At 37.9% G+C, this 22,041-nt stretch overlaps 1 protein-coding gene across 4 annotated transcripts in view; it reads right to left on the bottom strand.

The window, feature by feature from the left end:
- Positions 1–22,041, bottom strand: part of ZFN1 (zinc finger protein 1) — a 69,244-nt gene that overhangs the window by 19,501 nt on the left and 27,702 nt on the right. For 2 of the 4 annotated variants that reach the window (XM_088964581.1, XM_088964579.1), the window contains 3 exons: positions 10,174–10,293; positions 9,739–10,035; positions 2,731–3,060 (listed from right to left, as the gene is read on the bottom strand). In XM_088964581.1, the coding sequence (XP_088820707.1) occupies positions 2,731–3,060; positions 9,739–10,035; positions 10,174–10,293 (747 nt within the window). The remainder of the gene's footprint in view (positions 1–2,730; positions 3,061–9,738; positions 10,036–10,173; positions 10,294–22,041) is intronic. The other 2 variants (XM_088964582.1, XM_088964580.1) reach the window with 1 other exon arrangement.

The following is a 22,041-nucleotide window of genomic DNA, read 5'->3' as shown; positions in this document are numbered from 1 at the left end:
AGGCAAGACAGTTCGTCCCATCTAGCATAATTGTGGTAACACCAGTTGAAACCGACACCTACTTGAACTCACTTTCGTATGCCTCCATTAATCAAATAGAAATCAAAGAACTGAAATTTTAACTATGCAAACTTACTTGAAGTCAAACCAGAAATAGGGTGCTTGAAGAACTAGGGTTTTGCCCGTCCAACAGATGGGAGGAAGAGAAAAGATGGTGCCGCACCAACCAGACTGACCCAAACTCTTCCTAACCTGAACCGCCCTCCTTTAGCAGTCACAAGACACCTTCCAAGCACAGAGCACCACACCCAAGCTTCACCTTTCCTGGTAACCTCGAAAATCCCTAGTTGGCTAGGGTTTCAGGCAGCAACAAAGCAGCATCACTTCTTGGCAAAATTCAGCCAGAACTTAAATCTCCAAACCCTTCTACCAACTAGGCAAGTGATTCTCTATACTATAGAGAACCTATCTCTCCATACACTCTCTTGATTTTAGAATGTACAGGAACGAAGAAAAAGGAAGAAAGAAGAATTGTACCCGCTCTGATACCAAGATGTGAATCAGTCTTCTAATATCATATTAAAAATCAGTAATTAACAGTGCAAATCAGATCTGAATAATAGTGCAAGAGTTGTGCATGTCGAAGAGAAGAGGTAACAGAAGAAGTCGAATAATTCACCCTTCTCCTCTAACCCTATTTTATTAATCTCTAAAAATTAATGATGACAAGTATGCCCTTAAGTGGGCGGCTAGCTTGGCAATTACATAAAGAAAATAAAACGAGAACAAATAACAGGCCATTAAGTGTGGCCCATCAACATAAAATAAAAGATAAAAATAAAGGATATCACACAAGCAGCTGTTAGGGCCCATTCGGCCCAGTCTCTTTACATCCCAGAAGTGCAAAAGCCCTCTACGGTGTTCGTACCCAAAATTTTGTGCTATCCCTCAAATAATCCCAGGCTATAGGTGGCATAGCTCACTTCTCTTTGGTTCCAGATCAATTACCTCCTTGCTCCAATGGCATCCAAAGCTCCAAGAACAAAACTAGGGTTCCTACCACTTAGGGACTATGGCTTTAGGCTTGATTCCCTATCCTAGGCTTTAGGTTTGATTCAACTGATCATATCAACTACTTATCTTGGAAGGAGTGAACCAAAACCTTATGTATGAAGTTGCATCCAATGCCAACTAAGATTGGAAATTGTCCCAAATCTCAGTTCAATCCCTAATAAGAAACAAATCCAAATCCCTTTTGGCAGTAAATGCAATCAATATTGGGCATAGGATAGACGAATTTTGGATTGTGTGGGACCCATAGTGTTCTTAGTTCGAACCAACAACTGAATGATTCGAAATCACCTTGCATCAGAGTCCTAGTGGTAATAGGAGATGCCACGATGCCACGTGGCTCCCTAGACTACCATATGGTAGCCAACCACGACCTAGGCCCACTCTAGAGGTGAGTTGTGCTAGGCCTAGCCACCCCTACATAATCAATTCAACCCAGATTGTATCCAAAAGGCATTACAACCAATCAAATTCAACCTAGATTGTATCCAAAAGGTGTTGCCCGCCTAACATACATGATTACCACTTTGAGAAAACTCATATTCATTTCAAACACAAATTTGATCTACTAGAATCATTTGCATTTTCTATGAGTTTTAATTTTACATTAACTCATTTTATCATGTAGCTTTGAATCTTAAGTTTATAGGACAACTTCATATCTTTTTTTCTATAACCTTAGCTTCTTATTGTTTAGTAATTTGGAACAAGATAATAATTTAAAAAGGTATGCCTATACTTTTTATCATTTTATATTTTTTCACATCTTATAATGTTTCCACCATGTCTATAATTTTAACAATATTTTTGACATTTCCAACATGCTATCCTATTTTTTGACAACCAACATTTCCACTGATGCCAACATTTTAAATCTTGGTTCCTACTATTTTTCATATGTTTATATTGCCACAAACCTCAGCTAGTATTCTTTAATAACCCACAACCACCTTGGAGTCCCTTCCACAACTACATTTCTGAAACCAAGCCATTTGCACTACTTAGTCACAACCTTTTGATACAGCCATTAGCTCAACCCTTGTTGAATCCCCATCTCCTACTCATCAACCACCTTTCTATGTTTCAGCTGTGTAAATGATGTATCTGGCATCATGAAAATAAAATCATTGATAGAGGAGGTTTTTGACGCTCAATACTTATTACATTAAAAGAAAGACAATTTTACCTTTCAAAAGGAAAAATGTTTGTGTCAGATCCGAAAACCTAAGGTCAGGTTTATCACGTTGCTAAAGTAGATACTTCTATTTCAACCTTAAAGAGACCACCAAAAATGTTGTCTGGCAAATTCAGTTTGCAAATTATTTATGACTATACATGTTTTTATTTATGGATAGATGATAATCGGGCATATTTGTCACACTCCAACAGTACAAAATAACAGAGTTCAGATGCAATCACATAGGGCGAAAGGAATTCAAAATAGAATGGTGTTTCATTTCATGTATTGGAAGAATGAGTACTGTAGCAACTCTTCTAATCTCACTATGAAATTAAAATGTTATTAATTAAAAATGGCACTATTAATAGAATGGAATTTGAGGGGAAAAAGGAATAACAATATAGAAAAAAAAACAGCTTTGCATCTTCAACATAGGGGCCTATATCAAACTATAAAGCTAAGTGTGATGATATACTCACCGGGCGCAGTGGTAGGCCTAAAGGACTCAACACACAGTTTGGAACAGGAATAAGTCTCTCTCTAGGATGATGGAACCTGCAAACCGCACCAAACTTACAGTCACCGGTCTTCATGTAAAACTGGCATTCAGGTTGGTCAGGTCTCTCAGGAAATACACTTTCCCTCTGCAAGGCATACAGACCCACAGGTACAGAGCCAGAACGATAGGATGGAAATGTTCCTTGGACTCCAACACTTGTTGTGTCACTTTGCCGTGAAGTCCCATAAAACTGACTACTGACCACTGTTTGCTGCTGGCTCTCTGAAGATGAAACAGACCCCAGCTGGCCCTAGAAAGAAGAATTCCTTAACATAAACAAGTTTGTCACGATCTTCAACAGAGGACATGACATCTCATATCAAATTCAGATGCGCCTTAAAAAAGTAAACTAATTTCTACCATTACCCAACAAACATAATAAAATAAAAAAGGCAAAGAAATGAACGGAATTGATAGTTTAGAATCCACCAGCAAGGTAGAAAAGGAATTTAAGAATATTCCAAGAAAAGATGCACAGCAAAGATGGTATAATTGAATGTATCATAGATAGGTTGTCTCATTTGATGAAGACAAATTATTTTTGAACTATTTTTTGTTGATGACATTATTAGAGGATGACCTTGGTGCATTGGATTATTAAGGGTTGAAATGCTACCCTTACTCCAAGGGCTGAGATTAGCTAAGGTACTTGGAAAACATACTGGTGGAAGGTGACTTAAAAGCACTGGTGGATTGGATGAAGACAAACAAAAAGGTATATGAAAATTCAGTCATGTCATAAGAGAAGTAAGGTAGCAAAAAGCAAGCTGGTGTATAACCTCCAATTGGTTAAGAGATCAGCAAATGGCTTGGCAGATGCATCAGCCAACCCAAGGATCAACAGGGCAGAATTACTTTGGGCTAAACTGTAAGGTGCATAAGGTTAACAAAGAAGCTGTGTAATGGGGGAAAGACCTACTCATATATAAGCGATGCATAGCATATTGCACATATTACATTCTTTATTTCATCTTAATAATGCCTTCACAATTATAGATCCCCCACCCCCCACCCCCAAAAAAAAATAAAAAAAGAGAAACCCAAGAAATCACTCCAAGGAACCTAGAATCACATTAGGGTTTCAATGACTTGGAAATCAGATCTGTGATATTTTGATTATTTTATTGTGAATCACAATAACAAAAATAGAAGAAATTAGATCAGTAAGATAATATGTAGAGAGAAGAAAAAATTAGATTTTGAGAGAGATGAATCATGGGTAGCACTATGCTCTCCCACTGTAGGTGGTGAGGTAAGGCTACGAGGGAGGTCTACCTAAAGGATGGTAGATGACCGGAGAGGTGAGGGATGTGAAGGTGTAGGCTAGAGCGGGGTGATAGCATAGTTGTCAAGGTGTCTATGTCAGCCTAGGCGACCACAAGGCACATAATCGCCTAGGCAACTGGCGGGTGCCTAGGCAATAGAATTTGAAAGTATAAAATATATATCCCTACCCCTCTTAAGCTACTTTTTGGGTTTTTTATATTAACCAACATACCTGTATACTATCTATTAGCAACAAAATCATTCATATAAAAAATAAAATTCCATAGCTAACATCCAAGCCAACAAAAATGGGGGATTGCAGATAAGAAAAGAATGAAAAATAAGGGGGCAGAACCCCTGTTCCATTCCCAACATAAATTGTCCAAGAGGACGATGTGGATTGTGTTTAAGGGGGTGGAGACCCTGGTTCAGGCTAAAAAAAATGGAGGAGGATTGTTAAAAGTAAGAAAGGAGTACCAGTGTGATTTTAGGAAGGAGGAGGAGGAGGAGGCGGAGCCCCTGTTTCATCCCAAGAAGAAGAAAAGCGTACCTTGGAGGTCTTGGACTACTTGGACTGAACAATGGAAACTTCCCGGTCATCGTTTTCTCTTCTCAGCTCTCAGTCTCAGACTCAAACCCAAAGAAACTTTTGCAGTTTTAATGTAAAAGAGAATTACTTTAATAAAAATTGATAATATACAACAGGGTGTATTCTAATAAGATAAAACAAACCAATAAAGTGATATAAAAGATATGCACATTCAAAAAAATAGTATAGCATATATATGGGTGAGCACCTAATACAAAAACACATGGGTGTTCGACAAGGCTCTTCTAAAAAACGCCTAGGTGACGACTTGACAACTATGGGTAATAGGGAATCCTGAGGGAGCAAAGGGCTGGGTTGCTAGGATTCTTGTAGTGTTCTCTCCCCAGATGATCTCGTGTGGAGGGCTTCCAGCCTCCCCTATTTATAGAAGAAGTGTAGCTATAAAAGGGAACAAAGAAATGATAAAGGGAAACTTTCCTATCTCAGAAAGGCGGTTATAATTCGTTAGACATAAAACAAGTAAGAAACTCAAGGTTTTGCTACATGTCCATGAGAATCTCTTAGGATCAGGAATCCCTATCTTCAAAGTTCTCGTGCAAGCACGTTTGTAGCTACAACCAATTTTTGAGAGCTCACTGATAATCACATGGGTCGGCGCCCTTCTGTAGAAGTGCTTAAGTGTTTACATGCTAGATCGCAGATGGATTGACATCATTGCTGCCTCAGTGGCATCATGCAATGTCCGGTTAAGTAAATGTGGCACATGCGAAAGCACGTGATTCATCGCACGTTGCGGTGTTTGTCCTTGTCATCCCAAGATCAAAGTATCGGTATCGAGTATCGTATCGGACAACTTGGATATGGAGACAAACATGGATATTCTTTGGAAACACATAAATTCCATAAATATATTAATAATACTACATTTAAAATCAAATAGTCACAAATAATGTATAAATACAAAGGAAATGTACATTTTAATGGTATATATGATAAAAATATATTACAATTAATACAACAGAATGCATAAATATCACAATTTTTATTGATAATGCATCAATCATGTGGCACATGCGAAAGCACGTGATTCATCGCGCGTTGCGGTGTTTGTCCTTGTCATCCCAAGATCAAAGTATCGGTATCGAGTATCGTATCGGACAACTTGGATATGGAGACGAACATGGATATTCTTTAGAAACACATAAATTCCATAAATATATTAATAATACTACATTTAAAATCAAATAGTCACAAATAATGTATAAATACAAAGGAAATGTACATTTTAATGGTATATATGACAAAAATATATTACAATTAATACAACAGAATGCATAAATATCACAATTTTTATTGATAATGCATCAATCAAGAGTCCAAGACACAAACATATGCACATATTATATTTTAATTATTACATCAATTATTTTCTATTTTACTATTTTTAATTTTTTACATTAACAAAAAAGTCAACCAAATATTAAATTCTCAAATGTAAACTAGAATATCAATTAATAATTTATAAAAAATATAATTTCAATTTCAAATATATCAAATCTGTTAATATTTCTAAGATATAATATGCAAATTTTTAATTACTGATATAATTATTACGTTATTGATAGTTTTGTTTCTCTAGTCTTTTTTTCTAAAATTAAAAATCATTTTTTGGTATAAATGTTAATTAGTAGAGTTGATAGATTCTATTTAATATTATACTCTCAAATATTTACTAAATATTTTTTTTCATTTTTGTAATTATTTAATATGTTGTTACTTAATGTAATGTAAATTAAAAGATTAATTAATTAATAATTTAATATATATATATATATATTAATTTTAGCTCTTAAAATAATTATTTTATTACTATTATCTTATTTGCATAAATTTCTAGAGTTTAAAATCATCTTTTGGTTTTAATGTAGATTTGATAGATTATTTATTACATAGGTTTATAAAATATCAATTTTGAATGTTGTTCTTTATAATTTTAGTTAAACTGTTGAGCATAAATATATTATTTATTTGAATTACGTGTACTATTTAGATGCTATATGTAATAAAAGTTATTTTATTTTAAATGTTTACACAAATGCGAAGTTGCCTAAATGGTTTACGAATTGCCTTAACATGCCTGGCATCTAGGGGGACTCAAGTTCGAGTAACGCGATTGTCTTTAATTTTTAATAAACAAGCTCACACATATTGGTCTATATTGCATGGTATCAGACCGACACACACTGATACAAGGCGATACATGCCCGATACGCTCCAATACACACGACTGGTAGGATACACTTCCAATCATAATGTATCGGTGCTGGGTAAGGCCGATACCGATACGACACGCCCTGTATCGAGCGTATCGTGTTGATATTTGAATCCTTGTTGTCATCACAGCGTGCCTCTTTGCAGTCATTTCTTCTTAATGACAAATCTGTTGATAGGGGGATCAATAGGCCCACTACAAGTGTCATCACAAGTCTTATGTGGTTTGGGGAGTATTGTGGTCCTGCCGTTTCAATTATTGGCTACGATTTGTATTAACTTTGGCGATGGATAGTCTTCATCGTGGATCCTGTGGTGGTTACCTTCGCATTATTATGACCCTCATCACAAATTTTGCGATGGTTATCTACATGCACTTGCACCCACTATGTTATATTGCCTCTAAAAATAATAATGATACAATTACAAACATACCCTTGATAAGTAAGGGCAGTTGCAGCAATGAATAACATAAAATAAAAAAGTTGGGCCCATGGCCCAATATGAAATAAAGTGGACATTTCAATATCGAGAGATGGGGATTTTTCAAGGATATTTTACTAATTTCGGTAAGACATTTAGAAAATCTAAAAAAGTCAAGAAAATTTTCTAGATAAACCTTAAAGGAATCGTTAGAAGAAATACAATTGCATATTTAAGGCTCAAAAATAACAGCAAAGAACTGTATTGATCAAATAAGAGAAGGTAAAGAGACTTAAATAAGTATCTTTCTCTTCGTCCAACTTTTTTTCTTTTTCCATCTCTTCATTACCAATGACATTTACTTGTCATTTTGACTTTTATCTCTTTTGTTATAATACATCTTGATTAAATTGAGCATCCTCTTTTGCAATTGTCTGTCTTTTTCTTTACTTTTGAATTATAGTGGCTTAGTAAGTAAATCATATCAAAATAGTAACCAATTATCCAATCACCGAATCCCATTCGTTCTTTTAGGAAAAGATTTAAAAAAATGGATGAATTTAATGAAATATCAAAAGGTTTCTTACAATATTCTAAAATTTTAAACCTTAAATGCATGGGTTATCAATGAAATCCAAAATATCCCTAATATATCAACAAAATATCAAAGATATCAAGGGAAGAAAAATGTTTCTAGGAAAAATTCATATCACTGCCTAACGAAATGGGGAAATTTTAGGGAAAATGAAGGCAGACTTCTCCAAAACCAACTCTCCCTTGTATGAAGTACCAATCAACTTCAATGTCTTGTCCTATTATGCAGAATAGAGTTGTGAGAATTATTAATACCTGATTGTAACAATCTAGCATTATATGTCTATCTAAATCAATTCTTAGCTCGCCCACCATGTACCATAGCTCTATATTCTACTTCTGCATTCAAACAAGCAACAAAGGAATGTTTCTTGCCCTACCAAAAAATTACCTCAAACAAATGTACAATAGCCATAGGTCAACCTCCTATCATCAATAGAACCAACCAAATCTACATAAGTAAATGCTTCAACCCTTATGTGTCCATGATTAGCAAATAGAACACCTTTCCCAAGCTATATGCTTCAATCCACATGTACAAATTGGCTACACGCACTAACAGCATATGAAACATCAACCACGTCATGCACAAGTACAAACGTTCACTACTGCACATCACACAACCCACACACCACAGCACACCATACCCACTTGGAAATAACCCAGTAGAGGGCTAATACCACTAGACAAACCACCTAGCTATCACTCATTGTGACAGCAATCAAGTCGAGAAAACAAAAGAAAACCATTGTTTTTTTATCAATCAAAAGAAAGAAAAAAAAAACCCATAAAAAGAAAACTGCAACCCCTTTAGATCTGTACTCTTACCAAAAAGGTTATAGAATAGAATAAGAGGGATAGGAGAGAAGAGATCACAGCCTTTTCTAGCTCTGTTCACAGCCACCCAAGTGCTCACTTAGATACCAATGAAAATATGCAGAACCATAGGAGAAGAGAGGAGAAGAAGAAACATGAAAAGGCTGATGGGAGAATAATTAATCGGATCTGTCCCAGTCATTGGAAACAGCCTCTCTGTATGTGCAGGGTAAAGCTGAATACATCTGTCCCTCCCCTGACCCTGCATTGGCAGGAGCCTCGTGCACTGGCTGCCCTGTCCCAGTTAGCTGCATGCCTTATATATAGTTTTAGGATGAGTTACAATTACTTAAATGCCCCTCTTTAAGTATGGCACACCTAAAAATAGGAGAAAACAAACACTAAACATAAAAATATAAATGAAAGGACACAAATACCCCTCTCGAGTCAGCCGATGACACTTTCATTCCTTACCTATGAATTATTTTATTTTTGTTCAAGTGAATCCCTGCAATCAATTTGTCACTTATCACTTCAAAGCCTACTAGACACCTATGTAGACATTAGGTGACTTGGCCAGATGAAGCAATCACTCGGGCAATACTATTACCAAGTAGACATGGAAAATGCAAAATAAGAGGTGGAAACAATCATAAAGAATCTGATAATTCAACAGTTCTTTCCATACCTTTTTGAAATCCTAGAAAAGTTCTAGCCCTTACACAGATACACTTTAGTAATCCAGCAACTGTTCAGTTGGCCAATCATTCGTATTATATCACCATGGAACTAAACAGAGAAACAATAACAAGAAGAAATGAAACCAAAAGAAAATACTAGTAGTAGCAATGAACTAACTCAGTGTCTGAAGAAAGAGATATCAATTAATGATGTGACTTACACAACACACACTTCTCTGGCCATGTGAAGTGCAAACCAGTACTGTGAATAGACATCAAAAGGCATTTGCAGAAAGCAAAGGATCAAAGAAGGCATGGAAAGACTTACAGTATATGCATTCCAGTTAGGTACTGATACAACACCCTGAGGTAGAATTAATTGAGCATAACTCGAAAGACCTTGCCAACGTGGACTTGGAATAAAAGAGGCCCTTGACAAGGGCCAGTTTGTCATACCTCCTGGAAAAGACTGCTGACCAGGCGTTGTTGGGGAATGTACAGGAGGATAAACAGGAGAGCCAGGCAATGAAACCACCGTATTAGATGGCTGTGGATGATGGAATTTGCAAGTGTTCCCAAACTTACATTGTCCGGTTCTTAAATAATATGCGCATTCCCTCTCATTCTGGAGAAAGAAAATCAAACCAGAAAAAGAAATTATGAGCCAATGGAAAGAAATGAGATAAAATGTACCAGAACTGATCAGAAACCAGAAATGAAAATCACATCATTATATGCATTAAAATGAAAATCAAACACAAACCGGACGAAGTGGATAGCCTAAAATATTCAATGGAACTCTTCCAGCAATCCCAGCCTTGTCTTTGGGATGATGAAATTTGCATGTGGCTCCAAACTTGCATGTTCCCGTCTTCAAATAGTACTGAAGAACAATTAAAAAAAGATATGAGATCATCGTATCAACAAAAATTCACAAAAATAAGCTCCAACACTAAAATAAAAGATAAATAAAATTCAAAAGATAGAACCATATCCAACAATTCAATTAGTTAAATAACAAACATATATAAGTTCAAAATCTTCAAACATGAGTTCCACAAATACATGATGAAGTAATAATGTTATTAGTTTTAGGAGAATCTAGCTACAAGTTACTGCACACAGTTATTTATTTATTTTTTGATGAGTAATAGTAAAATTTTATTAATTCAAAAACTGATTTACAGTTGTGATTTCATGCTACATCCCACGGAAAGGCACGAGCTGCAGCCCCTCCTAGAAGCTTACAAGGAAACTAGGGAAAAATATACAGGAATCACAGCTGAGCCCAAAACAATTCTTCCCTATTTACCCCTTGCTTGGCTAACACATCGGCCAAAGTATTTGCTGATCTTCCCACCCACTGTAAAGAGACCAACATATTCCTTGTTCACCAACTAAATTTCTTCATTTCGTTCTTGTAGCACCATATAGCATCTTCAGGACTTTTCAACCACCCAACCACGACCTTGGAATCCCCTTCAATTATCAGATGCTCTACCCTCAGCTGGTTTGTAAATTGCACCCCTTGTACAGCAGCTAATAGCTCTGCCCTGATAGTCTCTCCGAATATTAAAGGACCCAAGTAAAGCCAATATCTCCATTCTCATTTCTCAGAGCACCCCCCATTCTGGACAATCCTGGATTACCCATGCTACTTCCATCAAAGTTCAATTTCAGTGAGCCTTCAAATGGAGGAGACCAGCTAGTAATTAACTTGTTCTTAAAAGCTGAACACCTCGCTACTGCTAACCAGTTTCTCCAAAAGTCATTAAAAGAGAATTGATGAAAGATTTCCAAAATCTTCAGCCAAAGTATTGCCCTATGCAACACACAGCCTTTCAGTTCCTGACTGCTCCTTTCCTTTTCTTGAAAAGTTCTAACATTCCTTTCTTCCCAAAGAGTCCAAATCAGGGCACCTCGAACACATCTCCACATAGTTCTCCCTCTTTTTGTAGGCCAAGAGAAAGTAGAATGGTCAAAGATCATGTGAACTTCTGCTGGTAAGCTCCAACTACTCCCAAACAAAAAAAGTAGCCAAGCCTAAAGGTCTACAAAAAATGGACAAATATTAGTATATGGTAACAATCCTCCCTGTGAGCTTTGCAGAGGATACACCAGTTGGGAGAAATACAGAGAAAAGGTCTTCTCTTTTGTATAATCTTTGGGGGAGAAGACTGACACATGGACTTGAAGTAAGAAGCACAAGTAAAGGTCCCTTTGGGTCTAAGAGCCCACACCCTTGTGTCTGGCTTGGAGGGATCCAAGCAAACTTGATTAAGGCAACATAGCAAGTCAAAGAGAGATTCAATTTCATCATCCCATAGTCCCCCATGATACCCAAAATCCCAATTAGGAGCTAAGGATGTTGTCGAGGGTGAGACAAACTTTGAGACACCTCTTTTTATACAAACAAACAAAAAATAACAAAGGGAAAAGGTCCTTTAGAGGGGTGTCCCCTACCCAGATATCCTCCCAAAAACGAACAACATTGCAGAACAAACTTCATACCTGATAAAATGGAGAAACTTTAGAGGGGTGTTGTGAATGTCCTTCCAAGGTGCTGCCAAGTTAGCCTACCTTGATACACTGGCATCCCATCCATTCTCTGAACTCCCATGAATGCTTCTCACCACCTCATGCCACAACCTCTCACTTTCCAATGGTCGTCGCCATAACCATTTCCTAACAAAGCTTGATTTTTTTTCAACCACCCTCCCAAGTCCCAATCCCCCTCTTTTTTACATCTGCAAACAATTTCCCATTTAACCAAATGATCCTTTTTTCTTGTCCTGGATCCCACAACAAGTCTCTCATCAACTTCTCTAGCTTCCTAGCTTCCCTAGGAGGTATCCTTAAAACAAACAAAAAGATGGAGGAAAACCTAAATATGGATGCCCACTTCTAAGACTAAAGAAACATAACTGTCCAAAATCCAACAAAAGACAACAACCAATGCAGAAAACCCAAAACCCTAAAACCAAAAACACCCTCCCCCCCCCCTTATACAAATACAACAGTTTGCCAAAATTATTAATCAACTAGAAATGAAAAAAGAGGAATAAATCACATCCAATTTTGGATGCCATATTAAAAGAAAAAGATTCTCTATCATTTAGGACGGAGACACAATCGGGCCTTAGTCACTTTGGCTTAGTTTGGGAGGAGTACAAATGCAAATATGTAGACTGCAAAACCTTATATTTTATATTATTTTGCATGTATTTACGCTGTACATATTTGTATTTATACTATTTCCAAACTAAGCCTTTAGGTTCCTAGTGCAAGGGAGTTCTGCTCCATTCTTCACTCCATAGAAATCCCCCTTTAATAGTTCCTATCAACAAAAGAATCCTATTCAGATCAGAACTCTTATGTTCCAAGCAAAAAAAAATTACATGATTATTTCCGAGGAAAAAAAATCCTACTCAAGATACGATTCCTCCACAAACCCTACTTAAATCAGGGACTCTTATTATATAAGCCTACAGTAGACAAATCTGGACTGTGATCAGTCCAATTCTTGATGCAGATTTATAAGAAAAAAACTGCGAAGAGAGAAGAAGAAAGAAGAGAGAAGAGAAAGATGAGAGAAAGAGTGATAGGCTATATCTGCCACCCCACTCATCTATTTATAATAACATTAAAAGATAATAGTTACATTAAAGTCCCTATTACTTATATAGGCAAATAACAAAATAACTAATAAACTAACTTTTCTAACAGCATCCTAACAACAGCCTAACAACAAATATAAAACTAACTAACAGGTAACAGCAGCAATCGGGACCACAATAAATAACTAACAGCAAAAGTTATTGCTCTGCATCTCTACACTCCCCCTCAAGATGGGAATAAATGTTTATCATTCCCAACTTGCGTAAATCCGTTTCCAACGTAGCTTTTGTAACTACCTTAGTGAAGAGATCAACAAGTTGCATATCGGAGGCAATATATAGAAGACACACTTCCTGGGAAGCAACTCTCTCTCTGATAAAGTGTCAATCCACCTCTATATGTTTAGTTCTGTCATGCTGTACTGGGTTGTGGGCAATGTTAATAACAGCCTGATTATCACAGTATAGCATCAACCTGATTATCCCAGTTTCTGCTTCAGCATTGGAACGAGCTACAACACTTTGTTTCTTACTCCTCCAAGAAACAAGGTTGCCCCCTACAAAGGCACAATACTCAAAAGTAGACTTACTCCTCCAAGAAACAAGGTTGCCCCCTACAAAGGCACAATACTCAAAAGTAGACCTCCTGTCATCAATACACCCTGCCCAATCGGCATCAGTGTATACTTCTATCTTCATTTGACCATTATTTTTGTAGAGTATGCCTTTGCTTGGACATCTCATCAGGTAAGCAAGGATCCTATCAACTGCAAGAAGATGAGTGGTTGTGGGAGAATGCATGTACTGGCTAACTGCATTGACTGCATAAGAAATGTCTAGTCGGGTGAGCCACAAATAAAGCAATTTCCCTACCAACCTCTGAAACATAGCCTTGTCTTCAAGAGGCTTCCGGGCTTCCCACCTTCAGTTCTAACCTTGTGGTTATGCCAATTGGTGTGTCAACTGGTTTAACCCTCCAAAAGGTCAAGAGCAGACTTCCTTTGAGAGACAAAAATTCCATGTTGAACCGAGCTACTTAAATACCCAAGAAATAGCGTAATTCTCCCAAGTCTTTCACTTTAAATTCTTTGTGAAGTAGTTGTTCAAGGGACTCAATCTCATGGGTATCACTCCCTGTCACCACAATACCATTCACATAAACAGCAAGTAGAGTCAAGGAGGAGTCTGTCTTCTTAATGAAAAGGTCTGATCTGATTAGGCTTGGGCATAGCCGAATTTTCCAAGAGCTAGTCTAAATCTGTCAAACCATACTCTTGGTGACTTTTTCAGTCCATATAAGGCTTTATTCAATCAGCAGATCTTCTTCACCGCTTCTATACTGTAGAATCAAGAGGCAACTCCATGTAAACCTCCTCTTGCATATCACCATTGAGGAAGGCATTTTTAACATCCAATTGGAACAATAAGCAAGAGAAATTTGCTACAATGGACAATAACACTTTGATAGTGTTCATCTTGGCTACCGGTGCAAAAGTCTCCCAGTAGTCTATACCATAAGTAACCCTTTTGCAACTAATCTGGCCTTATACCTCTCAATAGAACCATTGGCATTATGTTTTACTATAAACACCCATCTACACCCGACAGATTTCTTCCCTTTCAACTAATCAACCAATTCCCATGTATTATTTTTGAGAAGAGCATCCATTTCTACCTTCATGGCATCCTTCCATTTGAGTATTGACAAGGCTTCTTGCACTGTCCTAGGAATGGGAGTGGCAGAGATAGATGCTAAAAAGGACTTATAGGATAGAGACAAATGATCATAAGTCAGATACTAAGAAATACAATGTGTTGTAGATGAAGTGTAACGGCGTTTCCCTTTCCGGATAGCAATTGGAAGATCAAGATCATTCAAAGGAGGTGAAGGCTCAATAGTAGGAGATATCTCATCTAAAGTAGGATGTGAGGGAGTTGTGGTACCTGGATCTGGAGACACGGAGGAAACTAGAGCTGGCCTGGACTGTTGAGGACTGAAATCAACCTGTCTCCACCGTCTATGAAGCACTCTTAACTCCCTACACTTTTGACAACCCTCCTCATTACACTCCCCTTCAATGATTGGGACAAGTAAAGAAATTTTTGATACAAGTAACCCATCTCACTACTCTCCCCTTGACAAGAAACTCTGTGATAGTTGGGAACATCCTCAAAAAAGGTCACATCCATAGAAACAAACCGTTTCCCAGACGTAGGTTCATAGCAGCAATATCCCTTTTGATTGTGTGCATACCCAAGAAATATGCATTCAGAAGCTTTAATTCTGTATCAGGTATTTCCCTCTCCCTTCTTTTGGTTTCAAATTTCGTTCTGTTTTGTTTCAAGAACGAACATTGAAAATGCAGTTTTCTAAATTAGGGATTATGATTCCCGGATGGGAGAGAGAAATTTTTGAAAGTCTGCCCAACCTTCTTGCAGGGTTCGGCCATTCATATGATGGAACATAGAATGATGAGGTCCAAGAATCAAAACAAAGCAAGTATTAAAGGGATGGGAGATCCATCATATGAATGGCTGAACCCTGTAAGAAGGTTGGGCAGACTTTCAAAAATTTCTTTCTCTCCCATCCGGGAATCATAATCCCTAATTTAGAAAACTGCATTTTCAATGTTCGTTCTTGAAACCAAACAGAACCAAATTTGAAACCAAAAGAAGGGAGAGGGAAATACCTGATACAGAATTAAAAGGAATTCCCAACATAGGTGTTCACGCCCAAAGAGGATACCAAATCTGCCTCCACTGAAGATGACACAGCGTATGTTGAGGCAAGATCAGCAAGAACATGGGATTCTTCACCAAGAATCGAGTAGAGTGGTGTGAGCACGACTTCTTATTGTTTCTCCACCAAGAAACAATATCAAGAACACTTCTTGATCACTCCAGTAGGTGGAGATCGAATTGGGATGGCGCCAAGAGCTGAGGGAGAGAAAAGACTATAGATAAGAATTGTGTTCCTTCAGTGGAATTCGCCCCCTATTTATAATCCTTTCAGGATCAACTTCCTAATCTGATTAGGAATGAGATTTCCTAATTTAGATCTTGTATATAGATCTGGACTCTCAAGTTGATAAGACTTATCTTATCTAACTGCTAATCCCAATCAGATTATAAACCCAGAATGGCCCATTTTAATTAAACCATTTAAGCCTAGTTCGAAATGGGCTTTAGGCCCATTAAGTCTTATTCCTCACTTAGCCCATTATATGCTGGCAAGTTTGGTTCTCTTTGTATGGCGTGGGACCCTAGCATTGATCTACACATCAGCCACATGGGTTCAGCCCAGCCTTTGTTACAAGGCCTGGCCGAAATCACTATAGGTCACAGTAAACCCTTGAGTCCATCACCATGGGGTCTTAATGGGCCCAACATTTACACTAAATGGTCCTTGGGTCGAGCCATCTTGTGAAGACCCAAGGACTGTGGGCAGATACAAGATTAGCCCATCAGGTATTATCCTCAATGGTCTTACACTTAACCTCTCAGCCCTTAATGATTAAACACTGCCCGACAAGAGAGGACCTCTCCCTCGACTGCAAGGTACAGTGTTGCACTCTCTACTCACATGGATCCCAGGAATTAAAACATCTTGTAACCATTTTGTGAAACCATAACATATAAGTATATCTCTATCTAAATATATTTTGCATAACAAATTTCAAACACATTTGAAATCCACTGCTGGCAGTTTAGGTTTCCATCAGAGAGAGTGCATTCCCGATCATTCACTTTGTTCAACAAAGGGGCTGATCCTATCACTATGATCACCCACTCAAGTGAATTTTCAGACTGCCCCAACATACACAGCTTTTGAGCCAGTAAAGGATCTCACTGATTGGCATACCAAAGACAACCCAATCCGACAACTAATGCAATACCATAATCGAGTCTAGGGTTCAAGTGTAACTTTCTAGTTTAGCCCATCTATCTCCAAGGTCTAGGGAAACACTGGAATTTGGTCTGGTTCAAGGTTTCAAGCAAGCCCACACTACATGTACCTCAAGTTTCACCTTGGCAGTTGAGACAAGCCACCCCAACCAACTTAGTGGCACATCAGTGTCAACCGTGACAGGATAAATCTCCCCAAATCTATCCCACGGCTGTAAAGATTCTAAACTAACACGAGTCTCATAAGTGTCCAGTTTAAGGGTATTACATAGAAACACACCAATATAACATGAATCAATTATGCACTTTATTCATTTACAATAAATAACAATAAGTACATCAATCTGATTGGAGCTAAGGGAGGTCGAGGCTATTGCAGAGTGTCTTGAGTGTTTCATCTCTACTTGGCCTATGTCATACTTAGGGCTTCCCTTAGGGGCAAATCCTAGGGAGAGTAGATTTTGGACCCCAGTGATAGAAAAGTTTGAGAAGAGATTAGCCTCATGGAAGAGGAATTATACCTCTTTAGGAGGGAGAATTACCTTAATAAGAGCTACCTTGGCTAACTTACCTACCTATTTTTTGTCTGTTTTTAGGATAATAGTTAGAAAAGCTAGGAAACTTGAGAAGTATTCCATGGGAAGTATTCCATGGGAAAGTAACACTCTAGATAATCTACAAAAGAGAAGAACTTTCATCTATATTTCTCCTAACTGGTGTATCCTCTATAGAGCTCACGGTGAGGATAGTTACCATCTATTAATATCTTGTCAATTTTTTACAGACCTTTGGGCTTGGCTACTTTCGTTGTTTGGGAGTAGTTGGAGTCTACCAGCAGAAGTTTGCATGCTCTTCAACCATTCTACTTTTTTTTTGCCTACAAAAATAGGGAGAATTATGTGGAGATGTGCTCATGCTGCCTTAATTTGGACTCTTTGGGAAGAAAGGAATGCTAGAATTTTTCAAGAAAATGAAAGGAGCAGTCAGGAATTGAAAGACTATGTGCTGAATAGGGCAATACCTTGGCCTTTGGAGAAATCTTTCATCAATTCTCTTTTAATGACCTTTGGAGAAATTGGTCAACAGAAGTGAGGTGTTCACCCCTAAAGGACAAATCAATTACAAGCTGGTCTCCTCCATCTAAAGGCTCACTGAAGTTGAACTTTGATAGAAGTAGCATGGGCAATCCAGGATTATCTGGAAAGGGGGGTGCTTTGAAAAATGAGAAGGGAGAGATTTTGTTGCTCTACTCAGGTCCCTTAGGAATTGGGGACTCTATCAGGGCAGAGATATTAGCTGTTGTACAAGGGGTGCAATTTGCAAACTAGTTGGGGGTACAACACCTAATAATCGAAGGGGATTCCAAAGTGGTGGTGGGTGGGTTGAAAAATCCTGAAGAGCCTATGTGGCACCACAAGAATGAAATGAAGAAATTCAGTTGGTTGACAAGGAATATGTTGGTCACTGTACAGTGGGTGGGGAGATCAACAAATACTTTGTCAGATGTGTTAGCCAAGCAAGGGGTAAATAGGGAAGAATTGTTTTGGGCTCACCTGTGATTCTTGTTTTTCTTTCCTAGTTTACTTGTAAGATTCAATGAGGGGTAGCAGCTCGCACCTCTCCCTGGGATGTTATATGAATTCTCTAAATCAGCTTCTGAATTAATAAATCTATTATCATTCATCAAAAAAGTAGTAAACAGAGAATATAAGCATGCCATGTGGTTAGATGCACCTAAATCTATGACCCAACAAGGTCCATTATTACCTGGGCCTGAAACATGATATGATGATGCCCATGTACCTGAATGACCAAATGCTAAGGTGGGAGTAATCGATGGCTGAGATGATGGAACTGAAGTACCAACTTCACTTTCTAACTAAGTCAGAGCAGCCCGAACAGCAGCTGAAGTGTCTAGGGATGTGGTTCTTGTGCTGGAAGAGGAAACACCATCAGTAGTCATAGCCATATTGGCATTCCCCCTTTTATTTCTGATCTTTGCTGGCATTAAATGAGGATAAAGCTTCCAACAAGTATCCTTGGTGTGCTTCGGCTTCTTACAATGGTCACAAACTAGGTCATTATCCTCCTTCTTTGTGTCCCTTTCTTTGTCACCCCCAAATTACGGTTTACAACTATCAAGGTTGATTCCATGGGCTGAAACTGCAACATTACCTTCCTCCTACTTTCCTCACTATGCACTAAAGAATAGGCCTGAGATAAGGTCAAACTCTCCCTTGTGAGCAATTGTTGTCTCACAATATCATAATCTGAATTCAGACCAGCTAGGAATTCAAAAAACTTATTGGTCTCAACTTGTTTTCTATAGGTTTGTACAACCTTCTGACTCTCCCACTCGATAGTTTCTAGATGGTCAATTTCATGCCATAATGATTTCAAAGTTGAAAAGTCACTGAAATCGGATTCTCCCCTTGTTTGAGATTATTTACCTCACATTTCAGTTCATAGGCCCTAGCAACATTGAGAGGCTGAGAGTAGGTTTCCTTCATCACTTCCCAAATTTCTTTTGTTGTTTTTGCCCACAAATAATTTCAGCTAATATGAGGCTTCATAGAGTTACACAGCCAAATCATAACCAAGTAGTTCTCTTGAACCCATTTGGCATGTGAAGGGTCTTCCTTGGCTGCTGTTTTTACATCTCCATTCACATAGCCCAACTTCCCTCTGCCCCCAATCGCCATCATGGCTGACTGAGCCCATTCCAAGTAGTTAGAACCATCAAACTTAACAGTAGTGATCTGAAAATTGTTTTCCCCCACGTTTCCAGCCCCCAAAAAACCTTCCCCTTGAGTTTTAAACTCAGTTCCTGCCATTTCTGTAGTAGGTTTACCAAGAGAAACCAGTTCTCAGTAAAGGGATTCCTCAAAAACAGATTTAGAGGCTGAAAACAAGTCTAGAATTCACTCAAAAAACAATTTTTTTTACTGATAAAACAGGTTTAGGAACCAGTCAAAGATCAGGTCGGATCTTAGGGTTAAGGACACTTGGAGAAAACCTTGCGAGAACAACAGCAATTCTCAGCCGCACCCTCCAAAACAGATTCACAGTCAGGTTTTTCTCAGCCACACCCTCCAAAAAAGGTTCAAAGTCAGATTTTTTTCAGCCACACTGTCCAAATAAGGCTCAAGTCAAAACTGGCCGTAGAGTAAAGAATAAACCCTAGAAGAAACCTGAGAAAATGAAGGAAGCTCAGCTGCCCCTTCTAGATAAGTGCAACTTATCTCTTACTGCTGCCGGCCTCAAGAAGAGATGAAAACTTACCCAGAAAATTATGATCGCCACCTTCAATCTTGATCCCTTTAACCTTCTCTGATTCTTCCCAATTACCAGACAGCTGCTAATTTGGACTGTGATCAGTCCAAAATTAGCAGATAATCCCTTTAACCTCCAAGAATCAGCCGAAAGGAATGATCTTTCTAAACTTCCAGCCCTAGGCAATTCTCATGTGGTCAGCTGAATTAGACTCACACGAGAAGCCCTAGATCTTGCTCTGATACCAAGTAGACAAATTTGGACTGTGATCAGTCCAATTCTTGATGCAGATTTAAAAGAAAAAAAAAATGGCGAAGAGAGAAAAGAAAGATGAGAGAAAGAGTGATAGGCTATATCTACCGCCCCACTCATCTATTAATAATAACATTAAAAGATGATAATTACATTGAAGTCCCTATTGCCTATATAGGCAAATAACAAAATAACTAATAAACTATCTTTGCTAACAGTATCCTAACAACAAATATAAAACTATTTAACAGCAGCAGTGGAGACCACAATAAATAACTAACAGCAAAAGTTATTGCTCTGCATCTCTACACCTACAAAATAATCATCTTGGTCAAAATGACTCATGATCAAGATTTAAGGGTGAATCAAAGGTAATCTGATAAAATCGAAGAGTCCTACTTCAACTAAGACTCCTCCAACAGTGAAGATTTGTGGTTAACCCTCAAAATGCTCAAATCAAATCACACAATTAATAATGTCAAGCATAATGAAATCAAGAGTCCTAGTTAGACTAGGACTTCTCAATTTAACAAGATGAGTTAAAATGAAGCCTCATCAAATCAAACCAAGTAGTTTGATTATATCAGATTTTGTCTGATGAGAGATACTACAAGAGTCCTGATCATACTAGGACTTCCAATTTAAGCTCAATTCTTTTCTAATGATAAAACTTCCATAAGTTTTTACCATAATTGTTTATTTAAGCCCTGCATGCACATATTTTGGGCCTACAGTGCTCAAGGGGGCACTGTTGACTGAATTTTGTTTAAAAACCTAAATAATATTTAAATAGTTTATAACCAACATAAGTTGGTTGGCTAGTGTGCTAGCTAAATCATCAAAACTAAATAAGGTGTCCCGTACAGGAGTTCACCTAGGGGGAGGGGGTAGTTGCATAACTATGCTATTCTCGATTTAAGCTCCTTAAGGGGAAGCTAGAGGCTCCTCTTTGGGAGAAAATTGTCTTAGAGCATACCACTCTAAGAGCTTCTTAAGAAAAACAAAATAAAGACAGAAGAAAAGAGAAGTTCTCAAGGGAAGATAGGAAAAAAAAAGAAATCTCACTAATACAGGTACGTAAAGGAAAGTCCTCTCTATAAATACTTCCTATATATGTCTTTTGCTATGTATCCCTCTTCCTCTCTCTTTTGTTCTTACTTCTAGGAAAGTAAATAGAGGGAAAGAAATCATCTACAACCAGGTGCTTTTCCTTGGTTGATTATGGTCCCTCTACCAAGACAAGTTAGGGATTAAACCATCTATAGTCTAATTCCTAAGGGCTAATTATGGTTCCCTTCTAATACCCGCCCCGTTGCCATTCCCAGCCATGGCACATGGTATATCTGAGCTTTTGTGGTTACGGTCTCCGATGGAGATGGGTGTTGAATATGACAAGTCCCTGATGTTGTATTGTAGCAATCATGCAAACATTAACATAGCACATAATCCTACCAATATGATTGGACGAAGCATATTGAGGTGGACATATACTTCATTAGAGAGAGAGTGGTATTTGGAGAAGTTTCTACCCTTCATTGCATCTGAAGAACATCTAGCCGATGTACTTACCAAGGGAGTTACTA

The sequence above is a fragment of the Nelumbo lutea genome, chromosome 1 (genome assembly GCF_056320005.1).
Source record: "Nelumbo lutea isolate HS-2025 chromosome 1, American lotus-T2T, whole genome shotgun sequence".
NCBI classification, from domain to species: domain Eukaryota; kingdom Viridiplantae; phylum Streptophyta; class Magnoliopsida; order Proteales; family Nelumbonaceae; genus Nelumbo; species Nelumbo lutea.
Note: the sequence above shows the minus strand (reverse complement) of the source record. Positions and strands in the feature narration are given on the sequence as shown.